Consider the following 21,218-nt stretch of genomic DNA (forward strand, 5'->3'; position numbering starts at 1 on the left):
AAACAATTCAAATAATACTGCTGCCAGCTTCAGTAGCTCCTTATGTCTTCCAATGTAGCGACAAATAGCCATGTCACACTAGTGATTTGCAGCCTGAAGAGATGTATAATAGCCAGCTGCAGTGGGAATTTTGTATAGAGCTCCAATCTGCTATCAACAATAAAGAAAGATATTTGTAGCTGCTACAAAATTTTCTGCTTGACGGGCCCTAAAATGTTGCCAGGCTCTTTCTGTGTAAAGCCATGCTTTGTCGAAGTGTGGGATAATAATCTACACAGTTTTTTTCTTCTTTTTTGATTAAACTAAAATTCCTCCTGCTGTAAGTCTCGTTGAGTGCACCTACTGCCTGCTGCATAATCTACATCCTTTTTCATGGATTGCACCCAGGCCAATACCCCTACAAGTGTGTGCGGTGGCCCATCTTCACACTACCAGTTTTTTCTGCTGCATATGAAAGAAAATGCACCTTACCTTCCTCCACTATAGGTCTTGGTACCACAAATGGGATCTCTTGAATTGGTTCCATGTATTTGTGTCCTGCACTCATGATCTTGATTTGTGGCAAACAGACAACAAGGGTTCCTGGCATGGAGGTCTGGCCATGGTACCAGCTTCTAACCGTGCCTGGGATGTCACTAGACACAATGGTGCTTGGTGATGGTAGACTGTCATTAGGGAAAAAAATGCAGCACGATTGAATCTCGACCTGAAACAAGAATAGAGTGAAGGGTAAATTTTAGAAATTGTTCAGCATCTCTTTATTTCAACATCTCCTTTTCACAATAAGAAACTTTCATTTTCTTTTGTTCTTAAAAAACTTTGGTAACACTTTAATGATATGTATGTGTGAAAAGTATAAAAACAAAGTCTGGTTTTTTTTTAAAGTTAAAGTGGTTGTAAAGGCTCAAGGTTTTTTACTGTCATGCATTCTATGCATGACGGTAAAAAACCTCCTCTGTGCAGCAGCCCCCCCCTTAATACTCACCTAAGCCCCTTCTCGATCCAGTGATGTGCACTGGAGTCTCAGCTATCCAGGGACTCCCTCTCCTCATTGGTTGAGACAGCAGTGGGAGCCATTGGCTCCAGCTGCTGGTGAGCCAATGAGAAGAGAGTGAGCGGGGCCTAGACAAGGCTCCGTGTGTGAATGGACACATAGAGCAGCGGGTGCGTCCATAGCAAGCTGCTTTCTATGGGGGGCACCTGACAGGAAGGAGGGGCCAGAAGAGCCTGGGGGGGACTCAAGAACAGGAGGATTTGGGCTGCTCTGTGCAAAACCACTGCACACAGTTGGTAAGTATACATAAGTTTGTTATTTTTAGAAAAGAAAAATTATACTCTCCTGCTCTGTGCAGTGTTATCCTCCTCTTCTCGAGTCCCCTGCTGGAGATCATGGCTCCACCTGTTCCTTGTGTGTCCCCATTGCAAGCTGTTTGAAAGGGGGAACATGATGTGTGCTGCGCTCCATAGACACACACACAGCAGGACGTAGCCCCGCCCACTTTCTCCTCACTGCATTTGACTGACAGCAGCAAGAACTAATAGCTCCTACTGCTATTCGAGTCACTGTGTGAGAAGGAAGAGAGGAGAGAAGAGATGCAGACATGCACAGTGGTGATCTCTTCTCCCCTCTCTTCCTGTTCATGTGGGAACGGGGAGCACAGGGAAACAGAAAAAGTTTTTCATCTTAATACAAGCAATGTATTAAGGTAAAAAACGTTTTTAGGTTTAGTATCACTTTAAAAATCAAGTAAACTCACGTATTTCTTTTTGCGTGTCTCTTTTATCAGAAAACTTTACTATTTGCCTTGTGGTTGTGGTGACCTCACAACTTCAGTGTTTGAGCTACTGACTTAGAACTAGTAAACTCAGTACTGATCTTTATGTTTGACCCAGCAAAATGAATAAAATATTGAAAAATAGATTTGCATTATACTCAGGCAAAAAGTACTTTCAGAATGATAGGTAAATAATAGCAGCCTCTATATTTCTCTCAATTCCGCTTCCTTTCAGTTGCCATCAGACCTAGAAAGCTGGTCAGATGTGCATACACAAAAAGACTGCCCTCAAGCACAAGAACTGGAAGGTAGATAAATAAACTGGAAGCTTGGCAGAAAGCTTGCGTAGCATTGCCCCCATAGGTTTTGCTTATGAATTTGGGTCCCCCTATAGTTCTTCACAGCCAATCAGTTAGCATTTTTCGCACAAGCTCTCATCCATAGACAGAAATCAGTCATTGAACATTTGTTTTATTTTATTGAGGGGATTAGAACATGATTAGGGTAAGGGGTGTATATACCCCTGAAATCTGAGGACAACTTTCTGAACTATTCACAGCTTCTCTTCTCTGACACAGTCTCTGCTGGAGTACTAGCCAGCAGCTCCGGTTGTACTACCCCAGACTCTAGATGAACTCCTCTTCACCCAGTAATCTGGAGATTTTCTTCCTGAGCAGGGGATCTGGCTCATGTTCCTTTAAATGGGTAACAGTCACTAGCAGAGGGCTAATCTGGTTTCCCATCAGAGTGCTCCTTCCCCTATCAGATCCTCTCCTGCACTGCTTGTGGAATGGATACTGCTACCAGGCCCATCAGCTGGGCTGCTCCTTCCCTGCCACACAGATAGTCCTCTCTCAGGGGGCCAGTGACTCCTGAATTTTCCTCCTTTATAGCTCCAGGCAGGCCCCATCCCACTAGGCCACCTGGAAGCCTTCCACCTCAACCTCAAATCCTCCTCTCTCTTTCTTCCACCCAACTCTCCTGCTACTGAGCAGGCCCCAACACTTTTTAGGGAGTCCAGCACCTTGCCAAGCCTCCTGTTGGGGATTGGCTGAGGTACCTCAAATGTGCAGCCAACCACTCCTCAGATCCACCAACTGCCTCCAGGGGGAAATTCCAGAGGGGTTGGGCTGCAGAGTATCTTAGTTCTGACCAGAATTTGACCCCTCTGACTATCTCGCATGAGCTGCTAATCAGCTCCTCACTAGCCATCAGTGTTTAGTTCCCCCTAGCTAAACTAGGAGGGTGCTACACTTGAATTTATATGAAAGGGAAGGCAGAGGGAGGAGATGAGCAGTACTAGAGGATGCTAGTCATTTATAGAACTTTCAGGGAAACAATGGCAACTGGGACTGATTGTTTCATTCTGCCTTCCAACCTGCTTTTGCAAACAGCAGGAGGTTTCCTTGAGACTGTTGCCTAATATAGTCCTAAATCAATGGTTCGTGTCATTGTTATCTAATGCTTGATGTAAGTTTTTTAAAGCTGAACTCTGTTTTTTGGAATACAGCCCTTGTCACAAAATTTTATTAATTATTGTATATATACCTTAAATTCTGAAATTTTTGGCTTACTCACATGATGTCACAGGTCCAATTCCACCTCTGGCAGTGACCGGTCCTGAATGCTGTAGAGAATGGCACCACATAATGAGGCAGCACTGCTCTCTGTAGCATTTTTCTGGCACTCCACCAGGGACTAGACTCACTTATAGTAAGTTAAATGATGCATCTGCATCGCAGAGAGATGATTCTGAAGGGAATATTGCCAGAGACAGTTTAGAGAGAGACTACTGTAGCTAGAGATGTTTTTTCCACTCCAGCAGGGCAATTAAATTGTAAAAAAAAAGTTATTAAGCTGCAGTTGGATTTTAATGTGATCAGATCTTTCCTACTGCCTGTGTACCCACCTGTAAGTTTTCAGTTCTGTTTTGGGCAGTCTGCAGTTCAGTTTGAACACCAGTTCTCAAAAAGCATATTCCGGAACTGGAAAAAGTGTAGAGAAAGGAAACCAAACTGAAAAGAGGCATGGAGATGCTGAGCTATGGGGAAATATTAGCTGAACTAAATTTACTCTCTCTAGAGAGGAGGTGATAAAGGGGGATATGATCACTGTGTGTAAATACATAAGTGGTTCATATAGTGAACTTGGTGTAGAGTTATTCATTTTAAGGTCATCATAAAAGACAAGGCAGCACTTAAAGTCTGGAGGAAGAGAGATTTAAAGTAGAACTATAGATAAAACTTTTTTTTTGTTTTTCATTGTGGATGGAGCAAAGGAGGGTTACAACCCATCAGATTTTTTTTTTTTTTGCCATCTATGTCCCAGGAGATCCCTGCAAATTAAGGGACTTTAACTAGTGACCCATTGGAAGATTTCCCCTCCATTACTTTTGTGGGGACACCCCACAATTTGGGATTTTCTTTTACTGTCACGTTCAATAATAATGGTGGGGCAGCACAGTGGCTAAATGGTTAGCATTTCCGCCTGGCAGTACTAGGGTCGCTGGTTCGAATCCCAACCATGGCACCAGCTGCCTGGAGTTTGCATGTTCTCCCTCTGCTTGCGTGGGTTTCCTCCGGGTACTCCGGTTTCCTCCCACACTCCAAAGACATGCTGGTAGGTTAATTAGCTCATGTCTACATTGGCCCCAACACTGACGTACAAAGCTGTCCACCATACTGCCCCGTACTACATCACTGACCTAATATCCAAGTACCGCCCAGCACGCACACTCCACTCATCACAACACCTCCTTCTCTCTAGTTCCCTGGTCTCCTCCTCCCATGCCCGCCTCAAGGACTTCTCCAGGGTGTCACCCATCCTCTGGAACTCCCTGCCCCAACCCATCAGATTATCACCTACTCTCCTCTCCTTTAGGCGCACCCTGAAAACCCATCTCTTCAGGGAAGCCTACCCCACCCCGCTAACCTGCCGACCTCCTCCGCTCTTCCTACCACCCCATCCCCCACAGCTATCTCCTCCTGTACCACTATCCCCTCCCTCCTAGATTGTAAGCTCGAAAGAGCAGGGCCCTCGATCCCCTCATGTTTTGCATTGTATTGGTATTGTTCTGTCACATGTTCTGTTCCCCTTTGTAATGTACAGCGCTGAGTGAACCATTGGCGCTTTATAAATACTGTATAATAATAATAATGTGTATGTATGAATGTGAGTTAGGGACCTTAGATTGTACGCCCCTTGAGGGTTAGGGACTGATGTGAATGTACAATATATATATATGTAAAGCGCTGCGTAAATTGACGGCACTATATAAGTACCTGAAATAAATAAACAGGACAAACAGAGAGGGTGAATCTTCTTAACAGGGGCACAGACAGCAATAAATCTGGCAAGCATTCTAATTCCTCTCCAGTCTATCCAAATTTTAAAAATAAGAGTTTTGCCTTTACTTATACTTTAACCTCTACATATGGACAGGCTTCTTCCCAGTAGGAGGCTTTAAAATGTGGAACAGTCTCCTTCAAGGACTGGATCTGTCCAGTTCAGTAGATTTTTTTAAAAAAAGAGCTGGATGCAATCCTAAATGAAAGATAACTGCATAAAACATTGATAGGTAATAACACCAGGGATTGTTGATCGGGAAGGAATTGTTTGCTCCCAAGCTGGAGCAAATTGGACCATACTTTATAGGGGTTTTGGTTGCCTTCCTCTGGATTGCCAGAGTGTATAGAATTCTGCATATGGTGTATTTCAATGTATTTACTTAATATTATTTTTCCATTGGGTAAACTAGATGGCCTTTTTTTTTTTTTCAAACCTATGTAACTACAGTGCCAAAAATAATAATTTGATCGGTCTGCAGATTTTGTAAGTTAGCTCACTTACAAAGAAATGAAGGGGCTATAATTTTTATCATAGGTGTATTTTAAATGATAGAGATAGAATATAAACCAAAAATCCAGAAAAAAACATGATACAAATGTTATAAATTGAGTTGCAGTTCAGTGAGTAATATTTAATAGTCGTTATTATGGTTATATGTATTTTTTATCCAACTAAATTCTGTTGTTTAATCACAGTGGACCCTTACGGTCTATATGGATTTAGGTTTTTATCTTTGGGGGTTCTTCTGTATTGTCCACAGTCCTTGTCTACAGTGATAGTAAGTACCAAAACAAAAATAATTTTGTGTGATCATTAATTTGTTTTGTAATAATACAAAATACACATACGTTTATAAATTTCCCCTAAATCACTATTGATTTGATTATATTTATTCCCTCTTGTAAATTGCTTTTTATTTGCTTTGTTTTTTAATTACACTATTGTTTTATTGCCGGAAAGTCCTTACTATTACTTGATTATATTTTAATTTACTTATCACACATTGTTAGAAATAGATGTTTTTTGTATAGTATAGTGAGCCTGCTAGTGTGTAATACTATTGGGGCTCATTGTCCCACGACGACGGCACACTACAATGGTTCTCTATTTAATGAGTCACTCTATAAGTATACAGTCAGGCCTGTAGAAGGAGCTAGAGGCTCCAAGTGTGTAGCCTGTGTCAGTCTATGTTCCACATTCGGCCCTCTGACTCTTCCGGTGACGTCACGTCCCCCGGTGCGTTCCACACTGTTTAATGCGGAAACTTCCTGGTCTACACGGCTTCTGACCATCTTAGGCCCAAGTGTAGTACTGGCAGTACCTGCAGGATGGAGAGGAGTGGCCCCACATCTGTCGACAGATGAGCTTTATATTTTACTATTTCTTGTGAGTGTTTTTAATCCTATGCTAATAAATGCATTACTAACCACTACACTTAGCTGGTGCCTCCTTCTCTCTCCCTATTTGTCTATATTCAGAGTTGGCATTACTCTAAAGGAGGGCTGCCTAGATCCAAACCTCAGGGTTTTAAGAACTGTCAAGGACCCACATATGTCTATGAACATTTATCATACTGCCCTCTTTTTTGTAGTGCCTTGACAGCCAGTAGGCTATTGTGTGTTTTCTCTATGTCTATGCATACATTTCTTATTCTGTTTTTATCGGATACAGTATCATTCTGAGATAATCTATCTCTGTACGCCAGAACCTCTTGTAACTGTATACAAGACACCTGTCCACAGAATCCCTTTCTTCCATTCAAACCTCACCATCATGGGTAAGACCAAAGTGCTGTCAAAGGACATCAGGGACAAGATTGTAGACCTGCACAAGACTGGAATGGGCTACAAGACCATCAGCAAGAAACTTGGTGAGAAGGAGACAACTGTTGGAGTGATTATTTGCAAATGGAAGAAATACAAAATAACCATCAATTGCCCTCGGTCTGGAGCTCCATGCAAGGTTACGCCTCATAGGCTATGGTCATGATCATGAGAAAAGTGAGGTATCAGCCCAGAACTACACGGGAAAAGCTTGTGAATGATCTCAAGGTAGTTGGGACCTCAGTTACCAAACAAACCATTGGTAACACAATAAGCCGCCATGGACTGAAATCCTGCAGCAAAGTTTGCCAATTAACATCTAAATAATTCAGAGAAGGTTTGGGAGAAAGTGCTGTGGTCAGAGGAGAACAAAATTGAGCTCTTCAGCATTAACTCGATTCACCATGTCTGGAGGAAGAAAAATGCTGACTATGACCTCAAGAACACCATTCTTACAGTAAAGCACGGAGATGGAAACGTTATGCTAAAGGTACAGGCCAACTTTGCCTCATTGAAGGGCCAATGGACGGGGCCATCTATTATAAAATCTTGTATGATAACCTTCTTCGCTCAGCCAGAACACTGAAGATGGGTAGTGGATGGGTCTTCCAGCATGACAATGACCTAAAACATACCGCCAGGGCAACAAAGAAATGGCTCAAGACAAAGCACATTAATGCCCTGTAGTAGCCTTAATCCTATAAAAAATGTATGGAAAGAGCTGAAACTTTGAGTTGCCAAGCGACGCCAAGAAACCTTACGGATATACAGAAGATCTGAAAGAAGAGTGGACTAAAACCCCTCCAGAGATGTGTGCAAACATGGTAACCAACTACAAGAAATGTCTTACCTCTGAAATATTTGTATCAAGTGCTTTTCTGGATTTGTGGTTGATTTTGTCTCTTTCATTTAAAATACACCTATGATGAAAATTACAGACCCTCCATTTCTTTGTAAATGGGCAAACTTACAAAATCTGCAGAGGATCAAATAATTATTTTCCCCACTGTATATTCACTTTACAGAGCAACAAGATTACTTACAATCTATAACTGAACAATACATTTTGCATATATTAATGCAAGAAAATTTAGGAACCGCATAAAGTTGCATAATGGCTAACAATAAGCACTGAACAGAGAACAAGGATTCTAAGTGGAAAGCTTGAAGAGAAACATGGAAAGATTCTATTTACACATTTTGTGAAAATGATCACTGGAATGTGCTCAAATCCAGCACATAAAAGATGCCATGTTTTCATTTCATGTTCCAAACTATGAAAAGTGGGACATTTGCGCTCGGTAAAAGAGGTCCATAAGTAACAGCCATGTGTATATAATGAAAAATCTATCCACCTTTCCACAAGTCAATCCAAGAAAATATGACTGCTCTGCAGCTCAACTTGGCACATCGGGTGAGAAAATCCTCTTTTGTTTGCAGTTCATTACCTTTACACCAGACAGAACATTGCTACTGCTATCCACAGACTGCAATATACTGGTATGATAATACCTTACACTTTACACTTAAAGGCGAAAGCATGGTTCATTTCCAGGTAGGATTTGTTTTTAGCTTTCTTAGCTATGATACACGGCAACTTCAAGTGACAAGTATAATAAATCTGTGAACTGCTAATGCCATTCAAAAAACAGTTCAATTGCACATGAATGAAAGATTGTATTCTCTTTACTTCATCTCTCACCACAGTTAAGCTGGTTGTGAGAGTTTCACACAGATTTTTCTTAAGCTTGCATTGTTAGGCTCAGCAGGGCTTTCACAGTGCTTAAAGTGTTACTAAACCCACAACAGTAAAATCCATCTGTATATGCAGTAAAGCATGCTTGTTCTACTCACTGTAGAAGGGGTTAATCCTCTGCATTGTGTAAAAATTCTGTTTGATCCTGACTTCTTTGACCCTCCTTCTTCCAGTCCCCCCCCTTATTTCCTGATAAGACATATCTTGTGGAGACACTCTACACATGCTCAGTTTGGTGTGTATTGCTAAAGAGGTTTTTGTTTTCTTGGGAGAGTGCATGTGATCAGCACAGGGTCAATCAGCACTGTTACTGTTTTTTTTGCTGTCTGCGCCCATTATGGAGATTCACCCTCTCTGTTTGTCCTGGTGAAAGTAAAAGTAAATCCCAAAATTTGGATTGTCCCCAGGGGAAATCTTCCAATGGGGACACTAGTTCTGGTGATCTGGGGATCCCGAAGGAATTCCCTTAATTTGCAGGGATTTCCTCCCGTTTCCTGTGTGGCTATGGCACAAGAAGTGAAGGTAAATATCTGCAAAGGGATACAGGTGGTGAAACATCTGACAGGGATTATAACTCTCCCTTGCTCTAACCAAAATGAAAAATAAAAGTTTTTCCTATAGTTGTACTTTAACCACTTCCTGCCCAGGCCAATTTTCAGCTTTCAGTGCTCTCACACTTTGAATGACAATTGCGCGGTCATGCGACACTGTACCCATATGAATTTCTTTAGCATTTTATTTAGCCAGACAAAACTTTATTTTGGTGGTATTTTTATTTTTTTTGCTATACAAATGAAAAAGTTTTGAAAAAAAAAGTGTTTTTCCCCATCTGCTCCTGTCCAGCAGTTTATGTACATGGGCTGGACGGGAAGTGGTTAATAGAAACTTAACATGACTTTATATTATTTTAAATATTAACCTCCCTGGCGGTATGATTATGTCAGGAATTTTGTACCAAAAGCGGTACCATTTTTTTGCATGGAAATATGTATTTTTTTTATTGTAGGCCTGTAATTTAGGAATAACTCCCTGAAATCTGTCCGAAAAAGAGTCTAGTAAACATCCCGGGTAGGATAAAATTTGAAACACGTAATCATAAATCATAATTTAATAAATAATCATAAAAAATAATAATATAATAATAATACATTTAATTCAATAATATAATCAAACCAAAAACACTGAAATGTGAAATATAGCGCCAAGTTAGCACATTGCTGAGCAAAATCGCAAAATCGTTTCAGTGTCTGATGACGAATTTCCCCACAAATCATTATCACTCAATTCTGCAAGTGGTTCTGATTTACTATCGCTGTTCTCCTAGCTGATCTAAACCGCTTTTGACCTAAAGGGACACTTTTTGGACGCCATGGACATTTCTCAGTTTCCAGGCAGAAAGAACAGACAAAATGCAGGCAGGGCGCAGGACAAAGCATTAGGGACAAGATGTATGTGAAATTGGTTGAGACAGCAATGTTTTACTATGTAAAATGTAAAAAAAAAAAAAAAAAGACATTTTTTAAAATTTTTAAATTTCCCGCCGACAGCGGCGCCCGTACATCCCAACGTCACAGGGACAGGACACAGAAGCCGGATGCCGGCATCGGCCAGAGGAGATGGCCGGGGACGCTGCAGGGGACACATCGCGGGAGCGCAGGGTAAGGTAAATGAAGAACACATGCCGAAGCAGTGCCACATGGTATTCCCGAGTGTAGCTCGGGGTTACCGTTTGTGGTACTGAAGTGTTACCCCGAGCTACACTCGGGAATACCGCCAAGGAGGTTAAATGTCCTACCTCAGAAAGGCATCACCACAAAGTGCCTGCAATCACATTGTTTAGCAAAAGAATCCCTGGTTCACATCTGTGTGGGTGGTGCTGCTACGGATACACACAAAAATCCATACATCCACACCACCCCCCCAGGGGAATGCGGACCCGCGGGCGGGTGCCTTTCATTATAACGGTACGCCGACCACACTGGAAATCGCAACCGTACTGGGAATCGAGGTACCCATGCAGGCTGCGATTTCCGAAGAAGTGCAGGGACTTCTTCCGTTTGGGAGTCCATTCAAATGAATGGGATCTCATGCCCGCGCAGAACGCGGAGATGTGAACCTAGCCTTAATGTTTATCTAAGCTCCTTCTGAGATTCACCTGACCCATCTGCCACTCAAAGAGAACCTCAATGGTAAATAAAGAATTTAAAGTTACCATCAAGTTTGGGTGCAATAGAAAACCTTCCCAAAGTAGACCGCAATTATGAAGACCTGACATTGGTTCTAATATGTTCCTATTCTCTTCATGTCCCTGATGTATATAGGTTTGCTCACTTCTGGTTTCGAGTTCAGCGTAGGAAACCTAACACAAGAGTGAATGGGAATTTAAATTCTGTGATTAGAAAATGGGGCCGTCACTGCTGATCTCCTTCTGAAGATGATAGCTACTTGGCTGTTATGATTTATATACTTCATTGCTGAGTCACTCACCTGTATACAAATCAGGTAAAAACAGTCATAAGTCCAACTGCAAATCTGTTCCAGGTCATTACCTAAACTACTGAAACCAAAGATTCATGGTAGCCAGACAACCAGAAGCAAAGGCAGCTTCCAGGTTTCCATTATAGCATCTGTGCATAGAGGCCCCTGTTACTCAGTGAAGCTCACCTTTGCAGCGCTCACCTTTGCAGCACCCCCCCCCCCTTACTCTGTTGCAACAGGTAAAAATACCTCACACTTCCGTGTATGGGGGAGCATGTGAAAGTGCTCAAGTCTAGATGCCAATTACAGAAGGAGTGACGTCATTGCTCCTCTTACTGTCTGATACCAGCTGACACTGGGGGTTTTAGTGGCAGCTGTCACAAAGGAAGGTGTAATGGGGAGCAGTCGCAAGGTTTCAAGGTTGCAAAGACACTGACACTCTGCCTTATATGGGCAAGATGACAGTGTCTCTAAATCTCATAAGATTTCAAAAAGCATGAAACTAGCAAGAAGCAATGAAACAATAAGCTCTATAAACACTGCAAGGATATTCAAGTATGGCAGCTTCAGAATACACTTTATGCTGTGAATATAAAAATTAAATGGACCAGATAGGAGCCTATCAATTCAGGTACGTATAGTAAAGGGCCACTCTCCTGAAAATTTTCTGGTAACTGTATGGAATACCAGCAATAAAAGTATTCAATATTTGAATTCATTTTTTATTTTGTATGCCTTTATTTATATTTTTCTCCAGCTTTATCTGGAAAAAAAAAAACCTGCAAAGCCTCATGCACACTGCCCGTTTAGCCCCTGTACATCAAATCCAGAAGTTTTCGTGCACCTAGGAGGAATAAGTGCAGCATCAAGCCCTGCTGCCAGCAGCCTGTTAACATCTATGACAGACAGAAAGACACAGCAGCTTGACACAGCTGGAAGTTGTACTGAGTGGTACTCTATGGCAGTATATCATAGACTTTGACAGGCTGCTGGCAGTGGGGCTGGGCACTGCACCTGTGCCTCCTGAGCACACGAAAATGCTGGGATTTGATGCACAGGGCTGAGCGACTAGTATTCATGTAGCCTTAATGCTTAGTAAGATTATATTTAGGATTTAAAGTGCATCTAAAACTAGCTGTCTAAAGGGTGACAAAACTGCAACAATTTCACTGTAAAATTAACAGCGTTGTCACCTAAAGGATCCACTGTCAGGATGCTAAAACCATTACAGAGGAACTCAGAATATAAAAAAAAAAATAGCTGTGCTGATGGTATTAACAGATTGCAGCCAGGGGCGGACTGACAACTCATGGGGCCCCTGGGCAATTGGGGATCATGGAGCCCCTTTGTCCTTGCCCACATTCAAAACACACCCAAAAAAGCCTATAAAAAGGTACCAGGGGCATTTTATGGGGCCCCCTTCTGACCCCGGGCCCTCGGGCAGTGCTCAAGTACTCGAATGGTCAGTCCACCCCTGATTGCAGCTTATAAGTAGTATTCTTGTGTGCCCATTGTTCCACTTTAGGTTGTAATGAGCTAAAGTTTGCAGATTATTTATGTGATCATAATCACAATGCAATGTGCTTTTATATTCTGCAAGCATGGAAAAGATTAGAGAACATGCAACAAGTCAAGAAGAGCATAGACATGTGACAGGTGGTGGTGTGGAGACTCCAGGTAGATCCTGATCATTATTGTAGACATCAGAGTTCATTTAAAGCTGCATGCCTATTCATAAATAAGAAGGAGCAACTCCTGAATCAAAAGACTGAATCAAGAGATGAAAAGATGCTTTGAGGTTAAGAATGCTAAACTTTGTTTCAAGGCTTGTAATTGTGGTTGAGATCTCATATAAGATTGTGGCTTATATTTCCTTCCACAACATAAGATTTAGGGCTTAGCTGAAAGTGGGTTAATCAACATGTTCTACAGTTCATGAAACTGCTGCTTTCTAAAACCACTTTCCCATTAACTTAACATGGGGAGTTCAGGTGCTTCATTTCAACAAAAAAAAAAAAATTCATTTAATAACAGAACTTCAATGGCTAAGGAGAACTCATATTATACTAGGTGTATGCAGGTAGGCTGGCACGACCCAGATGCCAGGCAAGTCAGACTCTTGATAACAATGATAATGATGAAATTAAATCATAGAGATGCATACAAGTGTTTTCTGGTTAATACAGGTAAAATCAGGCACCCTAGGCCACATGAATGTGAGGGTGAAAGTAACCGGTAGGTCCAGGTTAAATGTAAGCATGAGAAAAAGACTAACTCCATAATGCAAGAATTTTTCTTCACCAGTTTCATTCCCAATTCCTCAAAACCAGGTTCTAATTTGGTTTCATGATTTTCACTTTACTTATCAGAAAGTGACCACATTTGTTCTTACAGCAGCTCTTCTCAACCAACATGAAGAAACCCTTGAGATAACTTTCAAGTCCCAGGGATACCCTACTAATAAGTACTTATTTATTTCAGGTACTTATATAGCGCCGTCAATTTACGCAGCGCTTTACATATATATTGTACATTTACATCAGTCCCTAACCCTCAAGAGGTGTACAATCTAAGGTCCCTAACTCACATTCATACATACACATACTAGGGTCAATTTAGACAGGAGCCAATTCACCTTCCAGCATGTCTTTGGAGTCTTGGAGGAAACCGGAGTACCCGGAGGAAACCCACGCAGGCACAGGGAAAACATGCAAACTCCAGGCAGGTGGTGCCGTGGTTGGGATTCAAACCAATGACCCTAGTACTGCCAGGCAGAAGTGCTAACCATTTAGGCACTGTGCTGCCCTTAGGGGAAAGTAAGTTGTAATTATAAAAGAAAAATTAAAAAGAAAGAAAAAATTTAATACGGCATACTTTACACCCAGGTCTGCTCTATACCACATTTTCAATATTAATAATAATGTAGTAAATAGTAATGGCAGAGAAACGTAAATCTGGATAATTCTCTGTTCCGATGATAGGTAGAATAAGGCGTACACATTTTGCCAACACAGCTTCATCGGGATTCATTCCAGCAGAAGGACATGCAAAAACTGTACAGATTAAAATATAATTGAATACACAATGTAGCTAACATTACAAAATAAACATACAAGATACAACAACCATATACAGTGGGGAAAATAATTATTTGAATCCTTGTTCTCTATTCAGTGCTTATTGTTAGCCATTATGCAACGTTATGCTGTTCTTAAATATTCTTGCATTAATACATGTACAATGTATTGTTCAGTTATAGATTGTAAGGAATCTTGTTACTCTGTAAAGTGAGTATACAGTGGGGAAAATAACTATTTGATCCCCTGCAGATCTTGTAAGTTTGCCCACTTACAAAGAAATGAAGGGTCTATAATTGTTATCATAGGTGTATTTTAAATGATAGAGACAAAATATCAACCAAAAATCCAGAAAAAACACACGATACAAATGTTATAAACTGAGTTACAGTTCAGTGAGTAAAATAAGTATTTGATCCCTAAGCAAAACATGACTTAGTACTTAGTGGAAAAACCCTTGTTGGCAAGCACAGAGGTAAGATGTTTCTTTTAGTTGTTTACCAGATTTGCACACATCTCTGGAGGGATTTTGATCCACTCCTCTTTGCAGATCTTTTCTAAATCCTTAAGGTTTTTTGGGTGTCGCTTGGCAACTTGAAGTTTCATCTCCCTTCATAAATTTGCTAAGGGATTAATCCATAACATTAATGTGCTTCTTCTTGAGCCACTCCTTTGTTGCCTTGGCGGTATGTTTTGGGTCATTGTCATGCTGGAAGACCCATCCATGACCCGTCTTCAGTTTTCTGGCGGAGGGAAGAAGTTTCTCATACAAGAATTTACAATACATGGCCCCGTCCATTGACCCATCAATGCGGCAAAGTCAGCCTGTACCTTCAGCAGAGAAACAGCCCCAATGTTTCCAACTCCATGCTTGACTGTAGGGATGGTGTTCTTAGGGTCATAGTCAGCATTTTTCTTCCTCCAAACACGGCAAGTTGAGTTAATGCCAAAGAGCTCAATTTTGGTCTCCTCTGACCACAGCACTTTCACCTAAGCCTTCTCTGAATCATTTAGATGTTAACTGGCAAACGTCAGACAGGCCTGTACATGTGCCTTCTTGAGGAGGGGGACCTTGTGGGCACTGCAGGATTTCAATCCATGGCAGTGTATTGTGTTACCAATGGTTTTGTTTGGTGGCTGTGGTCCCAACTGCCTTGAGATCATTCACAAGCTCTGCCCGTGTAGTTCTGGGCTGATCCCTCACTTTTCTCATGATCGTCCTTACCCCATTAGGGGAAAGCTTGCATGGAGCTCCAGACCAAGGGTGATTGACAGTTATTTTGTATTTCTTCCATTTGCGAATAATCACTCCATCAGTTGTCTCCTTCTCAACAAGCTTTTTGCTGATGGTCTTGTAGCCTCATCTAGCTTTGTGCAGGTCTTCAATATTGGCTCTGACGTCCTTTGACAGCTCTTTGGTCTTACCCATGGTAGTGAGGTTTGAATAGAATAAAGAAATTCTGTGGACAAATATCTTTTATATACATAATGAGTTGTCATTAGGAGCACCTTCCTAAATTGACAGGACTAATCTGTGTACCGCAAGAGCACATAGCCAGTCTGTGGGAGCCAGAATTATTGTTGGTTGGTGGGAGATCAAATACTTATTTTGCTCACTGAACTGCAACTCAATTTCTAACATTTGTATCACGTGTTTTTTCTGGATTTCTGGTTAACATTCTGTCTATTTCATTTAAAATACACCTATGATAAAAATTATAGAGCCTTATTTTCTTTGTAGGTGGGAAAACTTACAAAATCTGCAGAGGATCAAATATTTATTTTCACCACTGTATAAATGGGAGCAGTGGAGAGATTGTGAAAAAAAAAGGTGTATATCACACACACTCTGAGGTGTTTATAGAACATGGGGGGAGCCATGGAGGGACTTCACATATCTGGAAAATTGTGCTCAGTCACATGGTGGTCAGAAAAGTGCTTATTTATAATTATGGTAAGCGAAGCATCCCTTACACTGGTAGTAAATGTATTGCCTCCTTACACTGGTGGTTAGTGGGAGATGGACCCTCAGACTAGTGGCAAGTAGGAAGAATACTCTTTACATTAGTGGCGAGAAGAAGAATGCTCCTCATGTTAGTGGTCAGTGGGATAAATGCTTTCCTTATAGACAGAAGAAAAGATCACTGGGTAATTTCTCATTGTTCAAGGACCCCCTTGCAACCTATAGAAGAATCCTAGTTGAGAAATGCTGTCTTATAGTCTTCCATCTATTGCTGGCCTGTGGGAGGGGGGCAAAAAGCATGCATATCACAACTGCAATAATAATAAAAATGTAAACCTGAGCGCTATCACAAGTGTGATGTCCTGATGGGATTACAAGTCCAAGCATGCACTGCAGGTTCCAAGTTACTCAAAGTGCAGTGATTAAATATATGTGGGTGTGGCAATGCTGTCAACCTTTTCCAGTTGACATTCCAGTGCACTATGCCCAGCCACTGCAACTAGAAATGCCCAAATGTCTTGTGTGCTGGCATCAACCCCTTAAGTCTAGAAAAGTGAACAATTCAAATTCTTTGGAACATAGTGGAAGACACACAGGCAGTTGCATAGTAAAAGCTGCTACACTGTCAGAAAGCATTAAAAAAACAGATTTAAAAAGCGCAGAGGCTCGAGCTTGGCTTTAAAGTTTTGATTGCGGTTAAGGCTAGTTTATTTAGCATGAGGTTTTCAAGCACAATAAATTAGGTGATTTAAATTAGTTGGCCCTAAAGCTGCCACAACAAAACTAGTTTATTGCACTAGAAACTAAAGTGTGTGGCAGGAGTGGGGGTTGGGGTACAGAGTTCTAATTCACCAGATTCCCAGGAAGGGATGAGGAAAAAAAAAAGATAAAAGGTGAATAAAACTTCCCATCATCTACCCAGAACTGATAGATCATCAGGTTTACATAGACAGGGATTTTATTTCCGCTATTACAAAATATTTTCAGTGAAGACAATAGTACTTCACCGTATAATGCAATGAGGCAGCATGAAATCCAGGCCCAGCTAAGGTTAAAAGGACCACATAATTGTAAAATCGTCATGGTATTCCTCCATGGTATTATAAATAATGTAAAAACCTGGCACATACAACCTACATATGCATCTCCAATTAAACAGTTCTCTGGGTTTTTGCTTAGAAAACCTGACAAGAATTCATTGCAGGAAAATAGTGTAATTCTGGAAAAATAAATATATTGTTTCACAAAGTCTCTGTTTGTATCTGGTGTTAGTGCTATTTGAGTCATGCGTTGAAGTTAATTACGCCTTTGATAAGTAGTTTATTGATCCAAGGTTGCAGGACGGACTTTATTTATCCTGGACCATGTATTGTTCCAGATGTAACGCATTTAGATTTTTCTAAAAATCCCTGCTAGAATTAGTCACTGTGTAAAGGTTTCAAGGTTTGTTCCTCTGACATCCACAACCATTTTCTGGTTCATTAGGAACAGGTCAGAGTCAAGTTGAGCTATGCTGTCCTTGTTATGTTCAATGAAAGGGTACTGTTCCTCTATAAAGAATGAACATGAACAAAAGGATCAATATCTATGCCACAATTTCTTTAGAAACATCTACATTATTTTAAGTCGATCAAGGCATAACATTGCTGCAAGTTTCCCTATTCATGTTCTGTCAATCAAATCTTAAAAAAACTTTCAATATATATTTTTTACTGCATTTTTCAAGCCCCAAAAAGAGGTGACTGGAAACTCCAAAGACCATCAGCTGCTTCTGCTGAGATGCAACAAACAGGAAGATCATCATTATCAAGACAACTGAAAGGATCATTCACCATGTATTTTCAGTGTCTTGTATTTCTTATATAAACATGCAAGCAATATGTTTAATGTGAAGAACACAGAAAAATAATTCCCATTTTTAAGATAACATACACAATACTCTCTCAATAAACTATCATTCAGTATTTAAAGCAGCGGTGTATCTAGCTTACTTACCCTTATCCAAACACATACACAGCTCTAAAAATATTTTCAGTAATAATCATGAAAATGCAAAAATATTAAAGGGTGAAAAAAATAAACACTTTTACACTGCAGCAAAACATAATAGCGGTTTGCCATAAAATAAAATTTAAGGGTTTGATAGTAATGAACTACTGCAAAACATGGAGATAATTTATTATTTCATTATATTTAAGTCAGACAATCAAGACAACATACAGACAACAACCTGGCAAGCCAAAACAACAAATCAAGCACAACAAATAATACTGTGATATGCAAATGGTATAAAACATGGAGATAATAGTGGTGTGCCTTAACCACTTCCCGACCGGCCGTTGTATATAAACTGCCGGATGGTGGCATGCAGGGTCGGGTGGCCGTTTATAAATGGCCTCCCCACACCCTGCTTTTGCACGCTCCCCGGACACAGTGAAACACCGATCGTTGGACGGGACCTCTCTACGAGGTCCCGATCATGTGATCACTGACTGGCCAATCAGTGATCACATGCAAAGTAGTAAGCAAGATGTCACTTGTGACATCATTGCTTACTACGTGTGAAATCTGTGAATGATCACAGAGGTCACATGGTACAAGGCTATTCACAACAGCCTTGTACCATGTGACAAGCTGTGACCAATCACAGCTCACTCAGTATTTCTCAATGGCTGCAAGAATGCAGACAGAGAGAAAAAGAAATGATTGCTTTTACATCCTATATGGGTGTAAAAGCAATCAGTGTAAAAAAAAAAAAAATCATCACCCCCCAAAAGTAGTACAGTGTCACCATGCTAGGGTGACAGTATGTAAAAAAAAATAAAAATAAAATAAATATAAAACTGGCACTGATTGGCAGCACTGATTGGCATTGATAGGTGGCACTGGTTGGCACTGAAAGGCAGCTCAGATGGGCACTGATATGTGGCATTGATGTGCACTGGTAGGTACTGATATGTGGCACTGATGTGGCACTGGCACGAGGCACTGATGGACACTGACCTGATGATCAGTGTACATGTCCCCTCCGCAGAAAGCCGATTACCGGCTCTCCTCGAGCTCGAGAGGAGAGAAATGCCGATAACCGGCATTTCCGTGTTTACATGTGATCAGCTGTGATTGGACACAGCTGATCACATGACCGAGCTGACATCTTCAGCTCTTTCAGTGATCGGTGATCCGCTGTGTCCGAGGGACACAGCACACCGCCGATCGCCACGCTGCATGCTCCCTGAGCCATGCATGCACAGTGAGAATAGGAGGACGTCATATGACGTCCTCCCAGAACGAAAGAACCACCTTGCGCCCGTCATATTACTATATGGCGGGCGGGAGGTGGTTAAAGAAAACCAGGCCAAACTTACTTAACATTTTGTAATGAAGTGGCCCTGTCACAGTGCACAGCTACATATTTAGAGTAATTTCTTGTACGATTCTCTGTAGATTGGACAAATATGCATGACGCATACCCCTGAGGAAACCACGTGACCCTGTGGCGTAACACGTAGGGTAGGGGCTTGAAGACACCACAATGCTGTTTACACACCGATCCACAACAGATGAGTAAAGGATTTTCTCTGTATCCCTGTTTCACAGCACTATTTGTTTTCCAAAAAGCGATACATATCTGGTGCGATACAGCACCTCAAAAGTGTGAGTGGCCACATATATGTTTTAATAAAGCTTCATGTTTTTAAGGATAAGCACTATTGTGTTTTCTGTCTTTTTAACATATACACTGAGTGAAGGAGGAGAGATTAAAGAAGTGTTGATCTCTGGAGGAAGAGTCTAAATCTGGGATATACCCGCTGGATCATGTCCAAATCAAAGGACACATGCATTTTTTGACCGAACTTAACATGAGGTCAAATACTCCAGGTGAAGGCACATCTGGTGATCCATGGTGGAGGATTTAGATATATGAAGATAATGGCTTTGAAAGTTATTCAAGTTGAAGATATCACTATTTAGAGACTTTTATATTTCAAAAAATGCATGTTAACTAGTATGGATGTATGTTCACCACAGAATCTTATCAATGCTTTTTATGATATTTGGGTTCACATTTATTTATTTTGAGGAAGCGCTGCACTGTATTTTTATGTTTAATATATTCCACATGCATTCATTGCTTCTAATTTTTAACTAAAAACAGACTAAACAGGTTCTCTTTGCTGAATGGCCAGGATAAATGCTGGGGAATATAACAGTGTATTGTACATTTGACAAATAACGCCTCACACTAAACATCACTGATGATTGTTTTCAGCTGATTGAGAAGTTTACCTGGTACATGAACAAGTTTTTAACTGCACTTTGCCACGTCTGAGAAAGTTGGGAAAGCTACCTGGTTAGCTTAATCTGAAATTACTGAATCCTGTAAGTCATTCTGCTGAAGAAGGACTGAACAATACAGAAGCTCATTGATGGTGTGCAGTTTCCACACAATTGCAAGTCAGACTTCCTTTTTTTTAAAATCATAAACATTTATGTTCGACAGACCCGTTTCGCTGTTTGGCATGGTTGAGTATCAGGGAATTATCCCTTCTACTCTCCAAGATCCATGTTAGTTTTAAATTGCTTCAGCGACTCAGTTTTTTTATATGCATACACATTAGCTTCTGCATCAAATTAACCTTAATGCCTAGTACACACACTAGAATATCAGACGAATGGTCATCTGTTTTTTTTTTTGCATGCTAGTCTCATATTGAAAACTAATAGGTTACTAGAGTTCCGAACATTCTTGTAAGACAGAACTTCCCGCGATGATGTAATGTATTGTATTTTAATACATTCTTTCCAAGCATGCACGGTCTTGGTCACTTTATTTTTTTATGGATGAAAATTGTGCTGATTAACCGCTTCCCTACAGCAGAATTATAGCAGAACTACTGTTACAAGGCAGCAGTGGCTGCTCAAAATCACATACCGGTATATATATATGTGATTTTGCATTTACGTGTAGGGAACATGCGTGCGCGCTGCCATTGGCGG

General features: G+C 40.9%; 1 protein-coding gene across 1 annotated transcript in view; it reads right to left on the reverse strand.

Annotated features, from left to right (window-relative positions):
- Positions 1-21,218, reverse strand: part of VPS13B (vacuolar protein sorting 13 homolog B) — a 1,305,797-nt gene that overhangs the window by 662,303 nt on the left and 622,276 nt on the right. The window contains exon 23 of the mRNA XM_089666424.1: positions 472-706. Within this exon, the coding sequence (XP_089522550.1) occupies positions 472-706 (235 nt within the window). The remainder of the gene's footprint in view (positions 1-471; positions 707-21,218) is intronic.

This window comes from Staurois parvus, unplaced genomic scaffold (assembly GCF_062004578.1).
Source record: "Staurois parvus isolate SC_StPar_1 unplaced genomic scaffold, SC_StPar_1.0 ptg000052l, whole genome shotgun sequence".
Classification (NCBI taxonomy): domain Eukaryota; kingdom Metazoa; phylum Chordata; class Amphibia; order Anura; family Ranidae; genus Staurois; species Staurois parvus.